At 42.2% G+C, this 24506-nt stretch overlaps 1 protein-coding gene across 9 annotated transcripts in view; it reads left to right on the forward strand.

Moving 5' to 3' along the window:
- Positions 1 to 12021: 12021 nt before the first annotated feature.
- Positions 12022 to 24506, forward strand: part of GRIN1 (glutamate ionotropic receptor NMDA type subunit 1) — a 146781-nt gene continuing 134296 nt past the window's right edge. For 5 of the 9 annotated variants that reach the window (XM_077475763.1, XM_077475712.1, XM_077475741.1 and 2 more), the window contains exon 1: positions 12023 to 12816. In XM_077475763.1, the coding sequence (XP_077331889.1) occupies positions 12559 to 12816 (258 nt within the window). In that variant the 5' untranslated portion in view covers positions 12023 to 12558. Of the gene's footprint in view, positions 12817 to 24506 lie in introns of all 9 variants that reach the window. The other 4 variants (XM_077475690.1, XM_077475701.1, XM_077475718.1 and 1 more) reach the window with 3 other exon arrangements.

Genomic DNA, 24506 nt, shown 5'->3' on the forward strand with positions numbered 1-24506 from the left:
CCTTGGACGTTGTTGTGGGGTCTTTTGTGACCTCTTGGATGAGTCGTCGCTGCGCTCTTGGGGTAATTTTGGGCGGCCGGCCACTCCTGGGAAGGTTCACCACTGTTCCATGTCTTCGCCATTGGTGGATAATGGCTCTCACTGTGGTTCGCTGGATTCCCAAAGCTTTGGAAATGGCTTTATAACCCTTTCCAGACTGATAGATCTCAATTACTTTCTTTCTCAATTGTTCCTGAATTTCTTTGGGTCTCGGCATGATGTGTAGCTTTTAAGGATCTTCTGGTGGACCTTACTGTGTCAAGCAGCTCCTATTTAAGTGATGCCTTGATTGTGAACAGGTGTGGCAATAATCAGGCCTGGGTGTGGCTAGAGAAATTGAACTCAGGTGTGGACAACCACAGTTATAGTATGTTTTAACAAGGGGGGCAATCACTTTTTCACACAGGGCCATGATGGTTTTGATTTTTTTTCACCTTTAATAATAAACACCTTCATTTACAAATTGCATTTTGTGTTTACTTGTGTTGTCCTTGACTATTGTTTAAATTGGTTTGATGTTCCGAAACACTTAAGTGTGACAAACATGCAAAGGAACAGGAAATGAGGAAGGGGGCAAACACTTTTTCACACCACTGTATACAGTCTTGTATATATATATATATACTCTGCATCCAGTGTAGCCTATATCTTCAATGCATTCGGTGGTGTACTGTTTCTACCACACTTCAGGCGGTGTACACAGTATCTAATACAGTGTGTACAGTTTCTACTACACTTCTGGTGGTGTACACAGTACACAATACAGTGCAGTCGTAGTACAGTTGCTAATAAAGTGCAAGCGGTGTACACAGTATCTATTACAGTGTGTACATTTTCTACTACTCTTCTGGTGGTGTACACAGTAGATAATACAGTGCAGCCGTAGTACAGTATCTACTAGGGATGGGCGAACGGTTCGGCCTGAGCATAACTGAGGGTCGAACTTTCACTGTTCGGACTTTTGACGAACAGCCAACAATTGACGGACAGTGAATTGCGGCGCTGAACAGTGCATTGCAAGCCTTGATTGACTGAAGCAGTGAAAGCTTCAGCCAATCAGGGCACAGAGCACTGTCAGAGTCATGAATAGACACTGTCATTGTGACTTTATCCAATGATAGCTCATTCCCGCCCCACAGTATAAAAGTATTCTTTCAATGGTAGGCATTTTCAGTGTGATTTTGGCGTGGAGAGAGATAAAACGGGGTTCTGTTCAGTGCTATTAGTTAGTTAGTGTTGCTATACTGTGCTATTTTGCTTCAATTGTCAGTATATAATATTAGTTTAGTGTCAGTCTAGGGATAGTGTGAGTGTAGTGAGGAGGACCATCATTCAGCTTTGCATAGTGTGCAGCTAGATTAGGGACAGCTCAGATAGTTCCACTGTAGTGTAGTGAGACCGTGTCATTCATACATACATTAGTGTAGAGTAGGGACAGCTCATATAGTTTCAGTGTAGTGTAGTGAGACATGTCAGTAATCTTGACATTAGTGTATAGCTAGAGTATGGACAGTTCAGATTGCGTCAGTGTAGTGATCTTTGAACGTCGTCTATTTGATTGTGTTACTGTCAGTTTAACGTCATTTACTTCTGTGTGCGTTATTGCCAGTTTAACACCATATCATTTTGTGTGTTACTGCCAGTTTAATGCCATATAGTTCTGTGCGTCACTGTACGTTTGGCGTATTCTATTGCAGTATTTTATAGTGTATCCATGGAGTGTGTCTGTGTAGTGTGAGTGTGACTCAAATTAAAGTGCACCAAACACCGCTTTACATAGATTAACGTGCATCTACACACAGATTTCCATTTCTTCTTTAAATTTGCTTATAAGCACTGCCCCCTCCCTCTCAATAATGTCTGGGAGGACAACAAGGAGAGGCAGATGTTCCCTTGGCACTGTAATCATATAGAGGAAGAACCCCTCATGGAAATGCTATGGGACTTTAAGGGCAACTGATCAAATAACAAAATATTAGAAAATAGAAATCTATTGTTGATATACAATTTGTGGTGCATACATCACCATAATACAATACATAAAACAAATGCAGAATTATATCATGTAAGTGCAGTTCCTTCAGCATTGGGCCTGATGCGTTTCAGGTGTCCTTTCTTCAGGGGCATTCCATGCGATGTAATACTGCTATACAATATTCTATAATGGGACAAAATCACACATCAAAATCAACATCAGGGACAGAGAAATTAGCATTGTTGAAGCCAAGTCCAAAAAACATACCAGTCAAGTATAAGATCTGCGATAAGGTACAACCTGATACGGAGCCAAATATGGAGACAGGCTAGGTTGCTGTAGGGAAACCTGGGTGAGTATGGGACCTGGAAGAGTAATCATGTTAGTTGAAGTGTTTGCGAACATCAGATAGGTTTGAATAGGTAGAAAAATATTTATCCACAGAACAGGTTTAGATGATGTTGCTGATTGTGATGTCGCGTACACACGATCGTAATTCTCGTTGGAAAAAGCTCTGATGGTTTTCCCGTCGGAATTCCAATGGAATTTAGCTCAAACTGTCTTGCCTACACACAGTCACACCAAATTCTGATGGTCAATAACACTGCGACATACAACACATTTGACGGCACTATAAAAGGGAAGTTTAATGCTTCTGAGCATGTGTCGAATTGTTTCGGACCATGCGTCGTAATTTTGCGCGTCGGAATTGCATAAACATGATCGGAAAATCCGATAGAAAGGTTTCCTGTTGGAAAAATTAAGAACAGGCTCTCAATCTAAAGTCCGTCGGAAATGCAGACAGAAAAAGGACGATGGGCATACACACGGAAAATCCGATGAAAAGCTCCCATCGGAAATTCCGGTCGTGTGTACGCGGCATTAGTGATGTTGACAAATGCCCAAGGAACAGAAATGTTTCTGTAAAAACAGCAGGTTTTTTTGTAAAGGCATGGTCTTACATATGGTTATTAAAGGATAGATTCACTACTGTGACAGATTAGCTACTTTTGAATAATACATTTTTGCAAAAAGAGGGAGGTATATGAAGACCAAATGCAATGATAAAAATTGAAAAGCATAATCTATATATATATAATTAATATTTTACATTTATAGATAACCGGTATGGAATATAAGCCTATTTGTAAATGACCAAGTAAAACAATGTATACAAGCCAAATCGCTAGAATCCAACAGTGCAGACCAATCCCAGAAGTGACAACGATACATCAAATATGGACTCCAAACTGACCTTTTGTAGGCAAAAAAGATGTACGACCAGGTCCAAAACAAACAAACGTGTTCCCTGCAGTGTGGGTGGAGGCAGATGGGAGGAATAATAGTTCCTCCTTATATAGTCCAGAGAGAAACAGGCAGGAAGTTCAAATGTGTATGGCATGGGTGGAGACCGCCAACGTATCACGTAGAATAAGGATAGATGGGAGTGTCAAAGGGAGAGGGGCGGAACGATGGGATGACACCGCTGAGGATCCTCACATTGCCTACGTCTAAGCGCCTCTCTCTCCATGCATGCAAACACTTGTTACTTTTATCCAAAGTGACACCAGAATGTATCCAAAAAATCTCTAATCTTGTTCTCAGTGTACTACATTGTGGCCTCATCATACATACTGCCCCCCCCCCCCCCAGCTGTTGCTGAGCAAAATAAAGGCAGGTTGCAGGGAAAATGCATTTTTTTGGGGCTTTATAAATGCAATTATTGCTGCAGCAGATTCTAGACATGGCATAGATCTGCCACTTTACAGGTAGCCTAAGGCCGCGTACACACGCGGGGACTGTTCGCCCAACTTTGTCCGCTGAACAGTGTTTCGGCAAACAGTCCGCTCGTGTGTGGGCTTTCAGCGGACAGTTTCAGCGAACAGTCCGCTGAACAAGGTTTTTCGGAAATTCCGAAAAACTGTCCGCTGAAACAAAGTTTCAGCGAACAGTCCCCTCGTGTGTAGGCTTGTTTGTCAAACTAAGTTCCGCGCATGCTCAGAAAGGATTTACACGCCGAAAGTTATAATGCAGTGTATAGGACGTCGTATTTTTCGTCCCGTCGTACGTGCCGTTCACGTCATCGCGCACGGTTTCAGCAAACTGTTCGTCCGTCGTGTGTGGCCATGTCCGTCCATGCTCATTTTGAGCGGACTGTTTGCTGAAACTGTTTGACAGACAAAGTTGGGCGAACAGTCCCCGCGTGTGTACGCGGCCTAAGGGGACCCCCCAACACTATATTGGAAGGAATGTTTCATTTTTATGCTTTCACTTTAAAAATCAAAAAATCACTGCTCATTTAAAAATGACGTTTTTCACATGGTGTACACAGTATCTAATACAGTGTGTACAGTTTCTACTACACTTCTGGTGGTGTACACAGTACACAATACAGTGCAGCTGTAGTACAGTTTCTAATAAAGTGCAGGTGGTGTACACAGTATCTAATACAGTGTGTACAGTTTCTACTACACTTCTGGTGGTGTACACAGTATACAATACAGTGCAGCCATTGTACAGTTGCTACTACAGTGCAGGTCGTGTTCACAGTATTTAATACAGTGTGTACAGTTTCTAATACACTTCAGGCGGTGTACACAGTATCTAATACAGTGTAGTGTGGTGTTGCGAAACAAAAGAATACATTATGTCTGCAAGGCAGCAGGCGCTCATAGGCCACAAAAAGAGGGCAAGCAGCCTCTGTGTCAACAGTGCTGGTCGTGGACATGGTGCATCCTCTGCAGCTGGCCATGGGGCATGCTTGTCCTTTTTTTCTGCTGCTGGCTGTGTTATTGAGCCAGAACATGCAGAAGATTTGGTGGAGTGGATAAGAAAGCCCTCCTCATCCTCCTCATCCTCTGTCACCCAGGCTCAGGGTATTTTGGCTTCCAACGCAGCTGCCAAAGTGACCTATTCCACCGGATCCTTGTCCACAGTCACTCCTTCAGTAGCCCCACCATCATACACAAATTATTTGACCACAGTGTTGGTTACATGCTGCTGGAGGATGAGCAGCAATTTGAAGGCTCTGATGTTGGTTTCCTGGTTGAGGAAGAGAGTAATGTGAGCCTAGAGAGAGGGGGTGCCCAAAAAGGGCAAAAAACTGGCAGTCATGTTCCCTCAGCTGCAGCATATTACCAAGTTGCTCCAGTGATAAGGAGGGAGGGGATGATGAGGTCACTGACTGTACTTGGGTGCCTGAGAGAAGAGAGGAGCAGAAGGAGGAGGAGGCACAACTCCAACGAGGCAGGATATCCTCTAGGGGGCAGCTTAAGGGCAGCCACCCTATTGCATCACACCGCAGAGCTCCGCAGGTGCAGGGCGCTGCTGACTCCCCGCTAACTTTTAAAAGTTCCTTGGTGTGGGCCTTTTTTGACACGTATACTGCAGATCGCACCGTTGCTGTTTGCAACCTATGTCTGAAGCAGATCAAGCATGGTCAGAAGAGAAGCTTCTTGGGCAACACATGCTTGACCAGACATATGAAGACCTTCCATGCAGTCAGCACTTGAAAGACCCACATTAAAGAAAAAGGCGGACTTCCACTTGCTCCTCATCTGGGATCTCCAAACTTACTATACCTCCAGTCCTCTCAAAAACCTGCACTGAGACGAATGAAGGTTTAGCAATAGATGTCCCAAGTACTTGCAGCCAATCTGCTAGCAGTACACAACCATCTGATTTTCGCAGGAAAATTTCCCTTCCCCAGTTGCAGAACCATAAAAAGAAATTTGGTCCCAGCCATCCACATGCTCAGCGTCTAAATTCTAGCTTGGCCAAATTGTTAGCACTGCAACTGCTGCCTTTTCAGCTGGTAGACTCTGCCCCCTTTTGTGAATTTGTGGAATGTGCTGTACCTCAGTGGCAGGTTCCAAAACGTCATTTCTTTTCACAGAAGGCTATTCCGGCTCTCTACCGGCATGTGGAAGGCAATGTTTTGGCCTCGTTGGACAGGGCAGTCAGCAGCAAGGTTGATATTACTGCTGACTCATGGTCCAGCAGGCATGGGCAGGGACATTAACTTTACTTCATGGCCCACTGGGTAATTCTGCTGGGAGCTGGGAAGGATGCAGGACAGGATTCAGTGTTATCGGAGCTTGTTCCGCCACCACGCTTCCAAAATGCTAGTGGTGATTCTGCCACAGCTCTCTCCTCCACCCCCTCCTATTCTTCTTTCTCTATGGTCACATCTGCAGATTTGTCCTCTGAACCAGCGTTGCTCTGTAAGCATTCAATGAGCTACGCAAGCAGCCCCATGAATTCGGCTGGGACCGAATTTCTTTTTACAGTTCAGCAACTAGTGTAAGGAAATTTGCCTGCTAAAATCAGATGGTGGTATACTAATAGCAGATTGGCTGCAAGTACTTGGACACCTATTGCTATACCTTCATTCCTCTCAGTGCAGTTTTGTGAGAGAACTGGGAGTATAGTAGGGTTGGAGCTCTGTGGGTCTTTCAAGCGCTGTTGCCAATGTGATCATATCATATGTCATGTGACATATGGTCACATGTCTGGTCAAGCATGTGGTGCCCAAGCGTCTGCTGTTCTGGCCACGCTTGAGCCACTTCAGGCACAGGTTGCAAACAGCAACGGTGCGATCTGCTGCACATATGTCGAAAAAGGCCCACACCAAGGAAATTTCAAGCCTCATGCACACTTGACGTTAAAATAACATTATAAAAACGTCAGTAGCTTTGCGAACAAGCTCATCCCTATTTTTGACCCAGCCTAGTTAAGGTGAGCCTACATCCATTGGAGGGGAGCACGTGTGAGGTGAGCCAACGGTGGTGGAACACATTCATATCATCTGGTGTAATCCATTCAGTCATCAAGTCACATATGGGAGATCTGCACTGCACTTATACAGTAAATGAGCTTTGAGCACTTTAATATTGTATGGGATTAATGTATATGTTAATATATTTGTTTTAATATTGATCTGTGCAAATGAACTAGCATTGATTTATTTTATGAATATTGACATAGCGTGGCACCTTGTAACATTATTGTAACCAATTTGCATATGATTATGGGTATGTGATTAGTGCTAGCAGCTGGTCTGTAATACTTTTAAATAGTTTTACTAATTGGTGAACACACACTTAATTGCGTGCAAGATTTCTCTTAGAAATACTTTTTTGAATTGTAATGCAAATAAACACAATACATAACCCAATTTTTTGTTAAATATAAAAGATGATGTTATGCTAAGTAAATAGATACCAAACATATCACGCTTTAAAATTGTGCATGCCTGTTCAATGGCGGAAAACTATGTAAATTTTATTATCCATAAGCAATGCTTTGACCCGCCCCACCCCCGCCCACCGTCATATGATGTGACGGACTTTGAGTGAGCGGGTATATCTGAATGATGCCTGTAGCTACAGACATCATTCAGATATTAAAATATATAAAGGTGCATACAAATTAGTGCTAAAAATACAATTAACTAATTGGTTGCACGTGGCGCTGTTACCTGTGTGCCTTTCAGTCAACACTCCCTAATCTTCTAAAAAATCCTATCCCACATCATACAAAATGTGATAATTAGTAAACACTTAAGTAAATACCCAAATTTACATTTAGATTAAGTATACAGTGACATAAATAAGCAAACGTGAGTATAGTCCATCCACCGAATACAAAAAAAAATCTAGAATATAAAAAAATTATATATAAAAATAAAACAAAAAAAATATATAATATCCAAATAATAAAGAGTCTTTTTATAGAAGCGTGAACAAATCTCCAGTGTTTAAATCTCCTTATACACGTGACTCCTTCACCACACCATCCGTGCTTAATGGCCCCCCTTCGTGAAAAAACTCACCAAATGCTAAGCCTTACACTCTCGTGTGAGGCAAAAGGGCTTGCAACAGATCTCTCAAGATGTAATTCAGATATCAGCACATCCGATTTTATCTTCTCCAATTGCGTACTTCAATGTGTATATATAAATACCTCAAAGAAAAATCACAGAGGGAGACCCCAATAGTGTAATACTGCAATCACTCTTTAATGTAAAAAATCGCACTCTTTATGCACTCACATGAACTTAAAAGGGTAAAATCACTTCAAAAGGATAAAGAAACTTGCTTCACAAATCCACTCCACAACAGCATTCTGAATACGTCGGGGCATTGGTGGTCACAGCGGACTTATTAGATACGGTACTGGATCACTTAATCTCACCCCTCCTCGTGCGTCCCGCCTGGTCCCACACAGCAGGTCCGTTCGAAAAAGGCGCCTTCAGATCAGATGATTCAGTCCACTTAGTCCTGTACCTCCTTCCCAGCTCCGTGTATGTCAGCTCAATGTTCACCAGATAGCCACGCCCCCGACATGTTTCGTCATATCAGACTCATTCAGATATTGCCATTTTCAGCCGGAGATTCCCTACACCATAAGAATGATCATAGTGGCTGTTCCGCCGCTTGATCGTTCTTACGGGAGGCAAGCGGGGACGTTCCCTCCCGCCGCCCTCTGGTGTTTCTACTGGCTCATCGATATGATCGGTGAGTCGGACAGAGGATCCGCTGGCCCCGGATGTTGATCATAGAGAGCCCAGGCGCGATGTTATGACGTCACTCCCGGCCTCTGCATTAAAAAAACAGCACCGCTTCGGCTGGGAAGCGGTGATCGGTTTATTTTTATTTTTTGGGATTTCAGGGTTCCCAGCCTAATGGTAAGATGTGGGGTCTTATTGACCCCATATCTCACTATAAAGAGGACCTGTCATGTCATATTCCTATTACAAGGGATGTTTACATTCCTTGTAATAGGAATAAAAGTGATCAAAAAAGTTTTTTTCAAAAAAGTGTCAAAATAAAAAAAAGAAAATATAATTAACAATAACATTCTTTTTTTTTAAAGCACCCCTGTCCTCATGTGCTCGCATGCAGAAGCAAAGCATACGTAAGTCCAGCCCACATATGAAAACGTTGTTCAAACCATACATGTGAGGTATCGACGCGAACGTTGGAGTGAGAGCAATAATTCTGTCCCTAGACCTCCTCTGTAACTCAAAACATGTAACCAGTAAAAAAAAATTCAAGCGTTGCCTATGGGGATTTTTAAGTACCGAACTTTGGCGCCATTCCACGAGCGTGTGCAATTTTGAAGCGTGACAGGTATCTATTTACTCAGCGTAACTTCATCTTTCAGAATATGCGAAATCATTGGGCTAACTTTACTGTTTTTTTGTTTTTTAAAGTACAAAACTGTTTCTTTCCCCAAAAATAAAAAATAAAAACACGAAAAATTGCTGCGCAAATACTGTGCGAGATAAAAAGTTGCAACCACCATTGTATTCTCTAGGGTCTTTGCTAAAAAAACATATATAGTATTTGGGGGTTCTATGTAATTTTCTAGCAAAAAAATTATGATTTTTACAGTAGTAGAGAAATGTCAGAATTAGCCTGGATGGCAAGTGGTTAAAAGCCCTTACAGGTTACCACTTTAGATTTACAGAGGAGATCAAGTGCTAGAATTACTGCCCATGATCTGAAATTCACCGCGATGGAGCAATCACTGTTTATGTGCATGTGGGGCCTATGCGTGCGTTCACCTTTGTGTGCTAGCATGGGGGGATGGGGACACTTTAAAAAAAAAAAAATTATTAATAATTTTTTTTTTTTTACACTGTTGCTTTCATTTTTTTTCTTTTGATCACATGTATTGCTGTGACAAGGAATGTAAACATCCTTTGTGACAGCAATAGGCACTTGCCAGGTACTCTTTATGGAGGGATCAGTGGTCTATAAGACCCCCAAATCCCTCCTCTGCCCTTGAAAGCATTAAAAACACCAAGATCTGTGTTTTTGAATGCCTTCAATTTTTTTTAAATGGCACAGTTGACATCTGGACAAACTGGAAGTGATGTCAGGTCATAGCTTCCGGGTTACCATCACAAACAGCTTATCAAAGCTGATGCTTTCTTTTGATGGTATTTAATCAACACTTTGATTTAGATTTTTTGCTACACAATCGATAAAATACATTTTTCTTTGTTTCTGTTTTAAAATTTTGCAAATAAGTAATTTTTCTCCTTCACTGATGTGCGCTGATGAGAATGCATTGACAGGCAATGATAGACTGCACTAATGAGCAATGATAAGGCTGCACTGATGGGCACTGATTAGGTGACACTGATGGGCACTGGTAGCCAGCACTGATATACAGCATCGATGGGCACTGATAGACGGCACTGATTGATGGCGATAATAGGCACTGACAGGCGGCACAAATAGGCAGAAATGATAGGGACTGATAGGCACTGATAGACGGCACTGCTGGGCACTGATAAGTGACATTGATAGTTGACACTGATGACGAGGCACTGATGGGCACTGATGATCATCACTGATGGGCACTGAGAGGCAGAACTTGGGGGCACTGATTGGAAGCACTGGTGAGCTCTAGTGGGCATTGATTGGCAGCACTTGCGGGCACTGATTGACAGTACAGATGGGCACTGTTGGGACTGCACTGATAATCAGGACATTGTCTCCTCTGAAGCATGCAGCTTAATGGCTCTCCTCTTCAGCTGTCAGCGTGAGGAGAGGAATTCTGATAACATGCATTTCCGGTTTTCACTGTAATCAGTGATTGGACACAGCTGATCACATGGTAAAGAGCCTATAACCATAGGATCTTTACTGCAATCAGTGATGTGCTGTGTCCCAGAGACACAGAACACCGCCGATCACTGCACTGCACACCACCACGGTCAGGCATGCGCAAATAGAATGGGAGAACATCATATGATGTCCTACCAGAACAAGAGCGCTCCCGCATGTTTATCATTTCACTATACGGGAGGGTGTGAAGCAGTTAAAATAGCACAGTGCTGAATAGCAAAAAATGCCCTGGTCATGAAGGGGGGTAACATTTTCTGGAGCTGAAGTGGTTGAAATAGCTGAAGTTAGAAGCTTATTGGCTACCATGCACAGCTGCAGCTGATTTTTCACTCTACAGTTTTAGCAAATCAACCCCATTTTGTTTTAATGCACCTGGAATGTTTTTTAGCCAATTTTGGCATTTTTATTTCATGCAGTCAACTGTCCAATCATTGTAATCCCTCTGATGCTGGAAATGATCTTTTAATGCAGCCTTTCTCAACACAGAGGAACCCTTGAAATTGTTCTTTGGTCTTAGGGAACCCCTGCTAAAAAATGTAAATCTACAACTCATGATACATTAGTGTGGTCATTGGGATAAATTACCTCCTTACAGATAGCTAAAAAGATCACTGGTGTGAGTGGGAACTTATCTGAGAGGCAGAAATTTCCCAATGCTGAAGGAATCCCTAGCAACCTCTGGAGGAACCCTAGGATTCCATGGAACCCTGGTTGAGAATCACCGCTTTAGTGCAACATCAAAGGTAATTTCACCTACCTGTATCCAAAAAATAAAAGTAAGAAAATAAATACATTTTTTTTCTGAAACTACAGATTGCCATATACACCACACAACCAGCTTAAAAGCAATCAGGAATATCCACTGTCATCTGATTCCTTCTGTCCTCCTACAAATCTTACACGATAAATCAAAAGCTGGGATTGTATTTAGAATTTTTGGTGCTGGATGCCAATTGACCATGGAGACAATTGTTTGCTATAATAATGATGGTGGTGATACTGTATGGCCAGCAATGGCTGCAAAGACATAAGAGAATGATTATATGTATGATACATAGACACCACCTACAAGGGATCATTTGAATGAAAAATCTCCAAAAATTGCCAAATTCTAAGAATCCCTATAGGGTATGTGTGCACGAACAGCACTTGAGCTAATTACCTATTGACCTGAATCATCTTCAATTAATTATTACTGATGTGCAAAAAAAAAAGGAGCCGAGAATTAGTGAAGGCTGAGAGCAGTCCGGCACAGGGGGGGTTAAGTATCGTAGGGGACTGTGGGTGGGCTCCTTATTTGGGAGAAGAGTCCCTAATCTCTATTGGTGGAGACGGTGACACTGCGGAGGACACGGCTCCAGCTAGAAGGGGGCTGTCAGCTCCGAGGCTCATTTCAGCACCAAGGACAGCAGCAGGCAAGCAGGCAAGCAAGCAGGCAGTCAGCCCACTCTGCCTGTACGGAATAGTGGGCACCCAGAACCTGAGCCATGCACACAGCACCCCTCATCTAACACCCCCCCCTCTTCACATCTACCCCCATCATCATATATTCACCCCCAATCAATGCCATCGATCATGATCCCATCCTAACACCTTGTCACTTCTCCCCCCACCACCAATCATCTCTATCTAAGTCATCACATTCACTGGGTATTCTGAACCCCAAGCCCCCCCCCCCCCCTCACCCAGGCACCAGTAGGAGGAATTGGCTTTGGATCTCTTGAGACCTACCTAAGATCATTGATTGTGCTACCTCCACCTCCTCCTCCAGCCCACCCACCCACCTCCCTCCCCCATCCCCCAACATAAGCCTCAGTCTCTGGCATCTCAGTTTCACCCTGTCTGGAGCTGGGGAGCCCCCCCAAAAGCAGGACGTTGGCTCAGCCGGGGTGTGCCAAGTCCATGGACAGGATGCGCCTGTTCTTGCTGGCAGTGCTCTTCTTGTTCTCGTTTGCCCGGGCTGGATGTGACCCCAAAATCGTGAACATCGGGGCGGTCCTGAGCACCAAAAAACACGAAGTGCTCTTCAGGGATGCTGTCAACCAAGCCAACAAGAGGCATGGCACCTGGAAGATCCAACTCAATGCCACCTCTGTCACCCACAGGCCCAATGCCATCCAGATGGCTCTGTCCGTCTGCGAGGACCTCATCTCCAGCCAGGTAAACGGGGGCATTGGGTGGACAAGCTGTATGGTGATGATAGGTGCCATGATCAGCTAGTCTGGCTTATATAGCGTAACATGGAATATAATGACACAAACTGACTGGTAAAGGTGGTGGCATTGGATTGGCAAACTGGTGTCGTCTATTTGCTGTGCGTGGGTATACTGTGCAGGCATGCTGGCTCATATAGGGCAAACATTTTCTAGGTAGCATGGACCAAAATGACCCCTATAGATAAGAATAGAGTGGCATTAAATGGACAACCTGGCATACTCTATTTGCAGTGAGTGGGTATACTGTGCAGCTGCTCTGACTCATATAGGGCACATATTGTCTGGGTAATATGGACCACAATGACACCTACAGATAGTAAAAGTGTGTCATTGAATGAGCAACCTGGCATAGTCTACAGTATTTGCTGTAAGTGGTTATACTGTGCAGTTATCCTGGCTTATATAAGGCACATATTGTCTATATTTGTATAATGGACCACAATGATACATGCAGATACGAACATGGTGGCATTGGATGGGCAAACTAGTGTAGTCTATTTGGTGTGGGTGGGTACTGCTATGCTGGCCAATATAGAGGGCATGTTGTGACAAGAACATGGAGCAGAATGACACCTATAGATAAGAAAAGGGTGGCAAACTGGCTTAGTCTATATGGTTTGAGTGAGTATCCTGTGCAGCTATAATGGCTCATATATGGCACAGATTGTCTAGGTAACAGGGTGGCAAACTGTCGTCTACATAGTGTGGGTACATTGTTTAGCTAGCCCAGCTCATACATGGCACAGGTTGTCTATATAAAATGGCTACGATGATACCTACACTACAGACATGTAAAGGGTGGCTTTGGTTGGGCAACCTATCAGAGCCAGCATGGTATGGGTAGGTGCCCCATTTAGCTAGCCTGGTTCATATAGGGCACAGTTTGATAAAGGATATAACAAGGATGGCATTCCATGGGTATGCTTGCTTATTCTACATACTGTGCATAGGGCCAGATTTGTAACATGGGCACAATGATATCTACAGCGAGGTGGGCATTAGATTAGGCAAATCAGCATAGTCTAAATGCTGCGTGTGGATATGCTGTTCAGCTAGCCTGGAACATATAGAGAATAGTCTGTGAAGGTATCATGGGCACCTACAGGTGTGGCATTTCTAGATCATGCGCTATGTGGGTACATACTGCAGTCTCCATTCACCGAATTGTCATGTTTAAAACTCATGTATGGTTACGAAGGAGATATTATAAAAGGTATATATGGGCACTGAGCATATCCCCATTTGAAGCATTCTCAGTGCAAGCAAGTCACGTTCTTATTAAGAACAGTTATCTTCCAAATAAATATGGGTACAATCTTAGCACAGTTCCTTGGTATATAATGGGCATTCAGGCTTCTTTGACATTATTAATGCTTTTTGTAATACAATCCGATCTGCAGGCTATTACTCTGGATAGAAGGAGTGAATGCAGGGACATTTTGGGCACCATGCCATCCCCAGCAACATAAACACGGGCATTGAATGGGCGCAATCCATCTCTCACATTGTCATATCGGGTACACGTCCTAATCTCTAATCATTGGAGCCTTGAGATCGGAGAGAGGACAAAATGTGCCATAGTACCATACCCAGAAAGGCGGCAAATGCATGGTATTGAGGCATCATAGGGAGTGATGCACAGAGCAATCCCTGTTATTCTATAGAGGTTCTCCTGATGGGTTAACATTTCTTATGAAGACAAACCAAACGGTCATAGTGCCAATAATAGGCGGCAGTCCAGTTAATTGGAGCATGAAACGTATATAAAATGACACGACATGGAGATGCAGATGGGTATCGCGTGCAATAATATGTTGGCATATAATGGGCACAGCTTCGTGTAAAACAATGCCTACATTGCACAGTGAGAACGATGCCATGATGTACAACCCAGGCAGGATGGGCACTGCTGCCAATGTGGAGATTATTAAACTCATTTATATTCCAGTAAAGGGAAGCTGGTAACTGGATGGACACTATCAGTGTGGATTAGAGCTCAGACGTGTGATGTGGGGAAACCCTGGGCGCAAATCTGTGTGCTAGGCATAGGTTAGATGAAATAATATGACGTTCAGGGTGAGTGTATTACACACTGGTATCATGTAGAGCAATGTATTATGAGGCTGTTATATAACTCTATATGACTCCCCCTCCCCATCCATCTGACCCCTATCTATGGATATACACTGTGTATACTCACAGGGGAGAGTATATGAACCCACTCTGTATATACTGTATACCTTTCTTGTGAGTGTGCCCCTGTCCAGTGTATGCATTTACATGGTACCCAGCATCCCTTCTATTGTTTGTGTTTGTAACCCTGTGTTTCATTTCATCACTGGGTGTTTGATTTCTTATGAGTATAACAGTGTGTATTGTGTGTGTGTGTGTGTCACCTCTTCTGAGTGTGGCACTTTTCTAGTGTATGCATATGTATCTTATCCAGTATCAGTTGTGTGTGTTTGTAATGTAAAGTGTTATTTGTGTTCATCGTTGAATGTGTGTGTTTCTTTTGCATTTATTACTGTGTGTGTGATCACATTTGAGTGTAGCACCCTTCCAGTGTATGCACATGTATGTTATCCAGAATAACATCTAGTGTGGGTGTGTGTGTGTATTTGTAATCTACCTTCACTGTATGTGTGTGTCATTTCTTTTGAGTATGCCACTCATATTGGTGTGTGTGTGTGTGTGTGTGTGTGTGTTTGTGTGTGTGTGTGTGTGTGTGTGTGTGATTTCTTTTGAGTGTGGCACCCCTAGTGTATATGTGTGATCCATCATCTTATTATGTATTTTGTGTGCATTATTCTTGCCTGTATGTATATGGTTTGTGTGTTAGTGCATGTGTTATTTGATATATGTGTGTGTTAGTTATTTGTTGTGTGCTTCTATGTGATGTTGAGTTGTGTATCATCTAATATGTATACATGTTAGTGTTTACATTATCCAGTGTGTGTTTTATCCAGTGTCCCATCTACTGTGTGTGCTATTTTCGTGTGTCTTTATGTTAGTCATCTAGTAAGTGTGTTTCTTATTTCTGTGTGCATGTCATCTAGTATATTGGCTCATTATATCTGTCATCTATGTGTGTGTCATTTAATGTGCGTTGGGCACTTTTGTAGGCTATATATATATGTGTGTTATGTGTGTGTTACCCGGTGTCTCAATGCTACCATGCTATTTTTGTTCTCTATATGTAAATAATTCTGCAAGTGTCACCTACTGTGTGCAAGCTACTGTTTTGCTTCTTCTGTGTGTGTGTGTGTGTGTGTGTGTGTGTGTGTGTGTGTTATCCAATGTCTCCTGTCACTGTGCTATATTTTGTACCTATTTATATTATTCATGTATGTAAGTCTATATTTTTGGGTGTTTGTATGTCAGTCAGCTAATGTGTGCATGCTATATCTGTGTTTGATTTTGTGTTAGTCACCTTGTCTTGTGTGTATTTTTTTTTTTGGGGGGGGGGGGGGGGGTGTGATACAATTACATGAGTTTGACAGTCATCTAGAATGTTCATGGGTCATTTAGTGCATATTTCCATGTGCACGTGTCATCTAGCATGTACATGTTGTGTGTGCTGTATGTGCGATACATAATATGTACATGGTATGCTGGGTATGTACTGTATATCATGCAATGTGTCTTGTTGTGTTATTCTCCTATATTAAATGGAAGAGGTTAGTGTTTTACCATATTATATTGTACAGTTTGATATGCACAACACATATAGCTAGCTATATATCCTCTAAGGAGCTACATATATATATATATATATATATATATATATATATATTATTCCTATGGCTGGCATACAAGTCAGGCTCCATCTTGTGTGCAGGGTGTACAGATATTTTATATCCCATTCCCTCCTCCCTGTGTCTCAGCTGCCTCCATGCATTCCAATGAAGTCTCATCTGTCCGCATTGCAGCCTTCCCCTTACTCTGCTCACCAAATGATTAAACCAGCAACAGAGCACATCAGACATACAGTACTAAGAATACCATTCATATGGTACATGGATGTAATATAGGCTGTGCTTCACCAACATGGAACTGTATATAATAAACATTGTGATAATTACAGCTCTGCCTACAGAATGGCAAAGCCTTGTATGTTGGAATATACAGTATAATGAAGATTGTATATACAGTATTGTATTGTTCAAAATTAGGTTTAGAAGCCTGCCACCCTTCATTGTGCAAATATACTTACCTCTATCTATCTATGCATGTCATATGTATGTTGTAGCTGTTGTAGGTCACCACATCTATCAATCTATCTATCTATCTATCTATCTATCTATCTATCTATCTATCTATCTATCTATCAATCTATCTATCTATCTATCTGTGTACCTATCTCTTTTTCTATTTTCATTGTATGTATTCATCTGTATATATCATTTACAGATGTGTATGCATCCATATCATCATATGTATGTATGTATGTATGCATGTATGTATGTATGTATCTATCTATCTATCTATCTATCTATCTATCTATCTATCTATCTATCTATCTATCTATCTATCTATCTACCTATCTCTCTTTTTCTATTTTCATTGTATGTATACATCTATATATATAATTTACAGATCCATATCATCATATGTATATATGTATGTATGTATGTATCAATCAATCTATCTATCTATCTATCTATCTATCTATCTATCTATCTATCTATCTATCTATCTTTCTTTCTAGCCATCTAACTATGTATCAATTTATGTATCCATCACATTTCTATCTACATCATATGTATGCATGTTTCTATATCATATATTGATGTATATGCTTCTACATCCTATCTATCTATCTATCTATCTATCTATCTATCTATCTATCTATCTATCTATCTATCTATCTATCTATCTATCTATCTCTCTTTTTCTATTTTCATTGTATGTATGCATCTATATATATAATTTACAGATCCATATCATCATATGTATATATCTATGTATGTATGTATGTATGAATGTATGTATCTATCTATCTAACTTTCTTTCTTTCTAGCCATCTGTCTATGTAGGTATGTACAGTGTAATATGTATGTCACATTTTTATATGTATGCATTTATTTAATTTATCATCTATGTCATATCTATCTATCTATCTATCTATCTATCTATCTATCTATCTATCTATCTATCTATCTATCTATCTATCTATCTATCTATCTAGCTGTCTATATCAATGAGTATCAACTTAATAAATAAAAAGTTCAGGAAGTGAGGAAATGTAAGTATGGGGAAATGTTTGGGTTTAGAATTAGAAAGAATTTGAATGGTCCTGACCTTTTCCTGATTGTAGATGTCAGAATGTTATGTTGTACTGAGTGTCAGTAAATGTGCTGACAGGTGAGCTCAGTATAATGAATGGCGCCAGTGATTGTAGCCACTGCATGTTTTTTCCTGACTCCCAGTAGTCCATTAGATTCTTGATAACAGGCCTCGGGAGACATTTACTGCTGATTGTCTAGTGTGTGAATAAATGAATTGTTCGTTTTAGGGGTTTTCCTGTCTTCCGCCTCTGTGCAATATAAGACGATGGCAAGATATCCATGCCACAGAGAAATCATTATCAGTAGGATCCTCTACATGCCAGACAGTGATGATGGAATACATTGCTGATGTATAAAGTGATAATTACTTGGGTTTAATGAGAACCCAATGCCTATGAATGTTAGATTGCAACATTTCACTACATATACAGATAACATTTTTTCCTGGTCTGTCAGTGTCAAAATGTAAAAATGTTACTATAAAATAGTATATTCAGCCCCAAGCTGCCATGTTGGCTACCTCTAGCAGCATCGTCCTCCCCCCAAATCCATAGAGATTCTAGGTAATTGACAGGCTACTTTCTGCAAGAGAGATTTCATTGAAAAGCATGACAACCACCGATGGTTACCTGACAATAGCAGCATACATTTCTATATTTCTACACAATTCCAGTTTGTATTCTTGTCTCACATTTCACACATTCTCTGAACAGGAGACAAAAAGCAAAATGCACAGGTGAAATACCTACAGTATATGGGAACTGTTACCTGCCGATAGCAAAGTCAATTTCTTTGGCCAATCTTGTGCCTAATTGACTTCTCTGCGGACTGTTGAATGAGAGTATATGAGAGTATACTGTGTTGTGTTTTTTTTCTTTACCTTACTCCACATTCACACCTATGCGTTTTTTAGCGCGTTTTGCACTCCATTTAACATGGTTTCATATGGATGTAGTTCACATCTGTGCATTTTGCGGAAAGGGTTAGGTATTTTTTTCCCACAGCAGATTGTGTTTTGCATGTAATAGACTTTAATGAAGTTGCACCAAAAACGCAAGTGTTGCGTTTTGCATGTTTTTTTTTTTTTTATCTTTAAAGTGTTACTAAACCCACAACAGTAAAATCAGTCTTTATATGCAGTAAAGCATTCTTGTTATACTCACTGTGGAACTTAAGGGGTTAATCCATTGTGTATAAAGGCTGTGTGATCCTGTCTCTCTGATCCTCTCCTTCTTTCACTGACTCCAGTCCATTTCCTGATAGAACAGAGCATTAGGGGACAAACTGCACCTGGGAGAGTATATGTGATCAGCACAGGGCGGATCAGCACTATCCAGACAAAGGGTCAGGGGTCCTACAGCCTCATAGGTCAATCAGGGCAAAATGAAAACTCCTACAAGCTTTACCCAGACACTGATAGAAGTCACAAGACTGCTGTATACTGCTGATGAGAAAAGGTATTTAGTAGTTTATATTTTTATATGTTTATATTTGTTTATATTTAAAATTTACTAAAATAATTGCATTTTCATGTTCTGTGTACTGTGGGAAACCAGAAATAGTGACTGCATTGTGCTGGGTTTAGTAACTCTTTAACACACTGAGAATAGCTGGTTTCTAAGGAGCAGGCTGGGAAGCTGGCTGCTGCTTCCTTAACAACCGATGAGTCGTCAGCTGAATGTAAAAAAATGAATTTCTGGCAAAAAAAATAATTGAGAGAAAAACGGCGTGGGGTCCCCCCCCAAATCCATACCAGGCCCTTTGGGTCTGATATGGATTTGGAGGGGAACTCCATGCCAAATCCATACCAGACCCTTACCCGAGCATGCAGCCCGGCAGGTCAGAAAAGGGAGGGGACTAATGAGCACCCCTCCTCCTGAACCATACCAGGCTGCATGCTCTGCCCCCCCCCCCCGACCCCGGAGCACCTTGTCCCCATGTTGATGGAGACAAGGGCCTCTTCTCCACAACCCTGGGCTGTGGCTGTGGGGGTCTGCATGCGAGGGGCTTATCGGAATCTCAAAGATCCTGCCACCCATGTGAATAAGTACCCCTACTCATTTACCAAAAAAAAACTGCCAATAAGGATAAAAACCACAAATACAGTTTTTGACAATTCCTTAAAAATAAAAAAACAATGTCCCCCTATGTAGATTCATCCTCAATCACAGAGCCTGCTGCACAGATGGACCCGGAAAAAAATATCTGCACTCCTCAAAGGCTAACCACCGTCTGCCCACTCCTTCATCTGACAGTTCTTGAATAAAACTGATGTCACAAGAGGGCAGGCTCCCCGGGTGATGTCATCATATGGCCACGCCCCATGGCTACATAGTAGATGTCAGACAGCGGGGGGACGTAACAACAGAGGAAGACAGCATCAGGATAAGAGTGGACTTTTTAGTTTTTAGCGGGTAACCATTGGCGAGGAAGAAGACAATGATGGCAAAGAGGAAGACAGCAAAGTGGAAAACCGGATCTTGTTTTTTTTACATTTCACTGCTTTTTTTGGTGAATGGGTAGGGGTACGATGTACCGATACCCAGTCACATAAGGGGACGGGATCTGGTGGTCCCCCTGTTCCAGATTCTGAAAAGCCCCCCGCCCATAGACCCCTACAACCACTGGCCAGTTGTCGGGAAGAGGCCCTTGTCCCCATTAACACGGAAGCAAGGTGCTTTGGGTTTGGGGGGGGCGAAAGCCCCCCGCCCCAAAAGCACCCACCCCCCCCCATGTTGAGGGCATGTGATCTGGTATGGTTCAGGGGGGGGGGGGGCGCTCGGTCCTTCCCTCCCTTTCCTGACCTGCCAGGCTACATGCTCGGATAAAGGTCTGATAAAGGTCTGGTATGTATTTTGGAGGGAGCCCACGCCATTTAAAAAAAAATGTTGGCATGGGGGTGTCCCCCCCAAAACCATACCAGGCTGAAGGGCCTGGTATGGACTGGGGGGACCCAACGCTGTTTTTTTTCGTGAATGTTTTTAGCCGGCATTTTTTTTTTACATTCAGCAGGGAAGCCCGCTGTCAGCTGATGACTCATCTGTTGCTAAGGACGCGGTGTCCAGCTTCTGACCTGCTCCTTAGCAACCAGCTATATACAGTGAATGTAAAAAAAAGAGAGGCACAAATCGCAAAATGCAAATCGAAGCAAAATTGAGGTAAAATCACACATGAAAAAAATGCAGAGGCACAAAAATGCATTGATGTAAACGTGTTTCATAGAAACCCATGTTAAAAAAATTCCCTGCTTTTCTGCAAAATGTAAAAAGCATAAAAAATGAATTAGTGTGAATCAAGCCCTAGGATTCACACATGCTTTTTGCATTTCGCAGATTTACACTACAATCCATTTACCATGGTTTCCTATGGAACACGTTCTGTAGTGCAAATCTGCAAAATACAAAAAGCACTAAAAATGCATAGGTGTGAATCAGGTCTTAGGCCACTTGCCTGGAGTCCAGGTTCAAAATGTAGTTTTTTTTTAAAAAGGTTTATTAACCACTTCAGCCCCGGACCAATTGTCAGCCTAAGGACCAGAGGTCTTTTTACAATTTTGCACTGCATTGCTTTAACTGGTAATTGCGTGGTCATGCAATGTTGTACCCAAACTAAATTTGTGTTCTTTTCTTCCCACAAATAGAGTTTTCTTTTGATGGTATTTGATTGCCTCTGCGATTTTTTTTTTTGCAATATAAATGGAAAAAGGCCGAAAATTTTGAGAAAAAAAGATTTTTTCTAATTTTTGTTATATTTTTGTTATAAGAAAAATCGAATAAACTCAATTTCAGTCATACATTTAGGGCAACATTTATTCAGCCACATGTCTTTAGTAAAAAAATGTCAATAAGCGTATATTTATTGGTTTGCGCAAAAGTTATAGCGTCTACAAACTAGAGTACATTTTCTGGAATTTACACAGCTTTTAATTTATGACTGCCTATCTCATTTCTTGAGGTGCTAAAATGGCAGGGCAGTACAAACCCCCCCTCCCCCAAATTACCCCATTTTGGAAAGTAGACACCCCAAGGAAATTGCTGAGGGGCATGTTGAGCCCATTGAAGAAAAAATTTTTGTCCCAAGTGATTGAATAATGACACAAAAAAAAAAAAGTTTACAAAAAGTTGTCACTAAATGATATATTGCTCACACATGCCATAGTTATATTTGGAATTGCACCCCAAAATATACTCTGCTGCTTCTCCTGAGTACGGGGATACCACATATGTGGGACTTTTTGGGAGTCTAGCCGCGTACGGGACCCCGAAAACCAATCACTGCCTTCAGGATTTCTAAGGGTGCAAATTTTTGATTTCACTCCTCACTTCCTATCACAGTTTCGAAGGCCATAAAATGCCAAAATAGCACAAAACACCCCCAAATGACCCAATTTTGGAAAGTAGACACCCCAAGCTATTTACTGAGAGGCATGTTGAGTCCATGAAATATTTTATATTTTGCCACAAGTTGCAGGAATATTACAATTTATTATTTTTTTTTGCATAAAGTTGTCACTAAATGATATATTGCTCACACATGCTATGGGCATAAGTGAAATTACACCCCAAAATAAATTCTGCTGCTTCTCCCGAGTACGGAAATACCACATGTGGGGGACTTTTTGAGCCTAGCCACGTACGGGACCCCGAAAACGAAGCACCGCCTTCAGGATTTAAATATAAAACGCTACCAAAAAAAACTGTTAGCGATCGCAGGGATCAGGCCTGACTCTGCAAACGCTGCAGTTATGTGTTTAGTGTTGTAAGTGACAGTGATCGATCAATACTGCACTTGGCTGGGCTGGGCGGAGGGACAAAACGCAGGTGCTAGCAGGTATCTGGGCTGATCCCGCTAACAATGCGTTTTTTTGGAACCCTAAACTGCTGAGGACGCTGGTATAGATCTGATCAGATCAGATATTGATCTGTTCAGATTCTATACCACTACGGGAGGTGTATGCTTTGCGCGTGGGTGTTAGCGGTACTGGCACTAACCTAGCGATGCCTGGGGCGACACAGATCCTGACCCTAAAACCTAATTGATATCACCCGCCGGGTGATCAGGGGGTTAAACCTTTATTGGGTAATAAATGGTGGGTGCCTTGATGCTATAAAAAGCAAACTAACTAACCAGAGTCACCCGTAACACTTATACGGTGATCACTGGTAAAAGGGTTAACTAAGTGCAATCAGGGGTTAAAATCTTTATTAGGTAGTATATGGGGGTCCCTGGCGCTATATAAAAACCTGAAGGGGAACCTAAATAACTAACTGGCTAACCAGCGTCACCAGTGGCACCTATACGGTGATCGCTGGTGAAAGGGTTAACTAGGGGCAATCAGGGGGTTAAAACCATTATTGGGTAGTATATGGGGGTACCTAGCGCTATAAAAACCTGGCGGTGAACCTAAAAAAATAACTAGCTACCTAGCGGCACCAGTGACACTAATGCAGCGATCAGAAAAATTATCGCTTAGTGACACTGGCAAAAGGGGGTGAAAGGGTTAACTATAGGGGCAATCAGGGGGTTAAAACCATTATTGGGTAGTATATGGGGGTACCTAGCGCTATAAAACCCTGGCGGTGAACCTAAAAAATAACTAGCTACCTAGCGGCACCAGTGACACTAATGCAGCGATCAGAAAAACGATTGCTTAGTGACACTGGCAAAAGGGGGTGAAAGGGTTAACTAGGGGCAATCGGGGGGTTAAAACCATTATTGGGTAGTATATGGGGGTACCTAGCACTATAAAAACCTGGCGGTGAACCTAAAAAAATAACTAGCTACCTAGCGGCACTAGTGACACTAATGCAGCGATCAGAAAAACGATTGCTTAGTGACACTGGCAAAAGGGGGTGAAAGGGTTAACTCTAGGGGCAATCAGGGGGTTAAACCTGACAGTTTTTACTGTCACAACTGACACTAAATGCAGTGATCAGTAAATAAATGATCACTGCAATCAATGACACTGTGACTGGGAGGGGGGGGTGATCGGGGGGTGATTTGTGTGTCTATGTGTACCTACATGTCAGTGTAGTGTTTGGTGCACTTACTCTGTGTTCTCCTCGCAGTCCGGTCAAAAAAAACGCCCCGAGGAGAATGACATCACTTCTTTCCTGCCTGTGTTTACAATACACAGCGGGGGAAGCTTCTCATTCACCAGGAGCGATCGAGAGGGGATGGCCAGAAACCAATGGCCATCCCCTCATCCCGGATCGCTCCTGAAGCTAAACGGACCGCCGCATCCAGCGGGAGGGGGTCCGATCGGACCCCCCACCCGCTGGAAGGCAAGCACGTACATGTACGTGCTTGTGCCTGTCGGTGCCATTGCGCCGACGTACATTGCCAT

Source organism: Lithobates pipiens, unplaced genomic scaffold (assembly GCF_037356315.1).
Source record: "Lithobates pipiens isolate NorthernLeopardFrog02 unplaced genomic scaffold, aLitPip1_a1.2 Scaffold_1, whole genome shotgun sequence".
Lineage (NCBI taxonomy): Eukaryota > Metazoa > Chordata > Amphibia > Anura > Ranidae > Lithobates > Lithobates pipiens.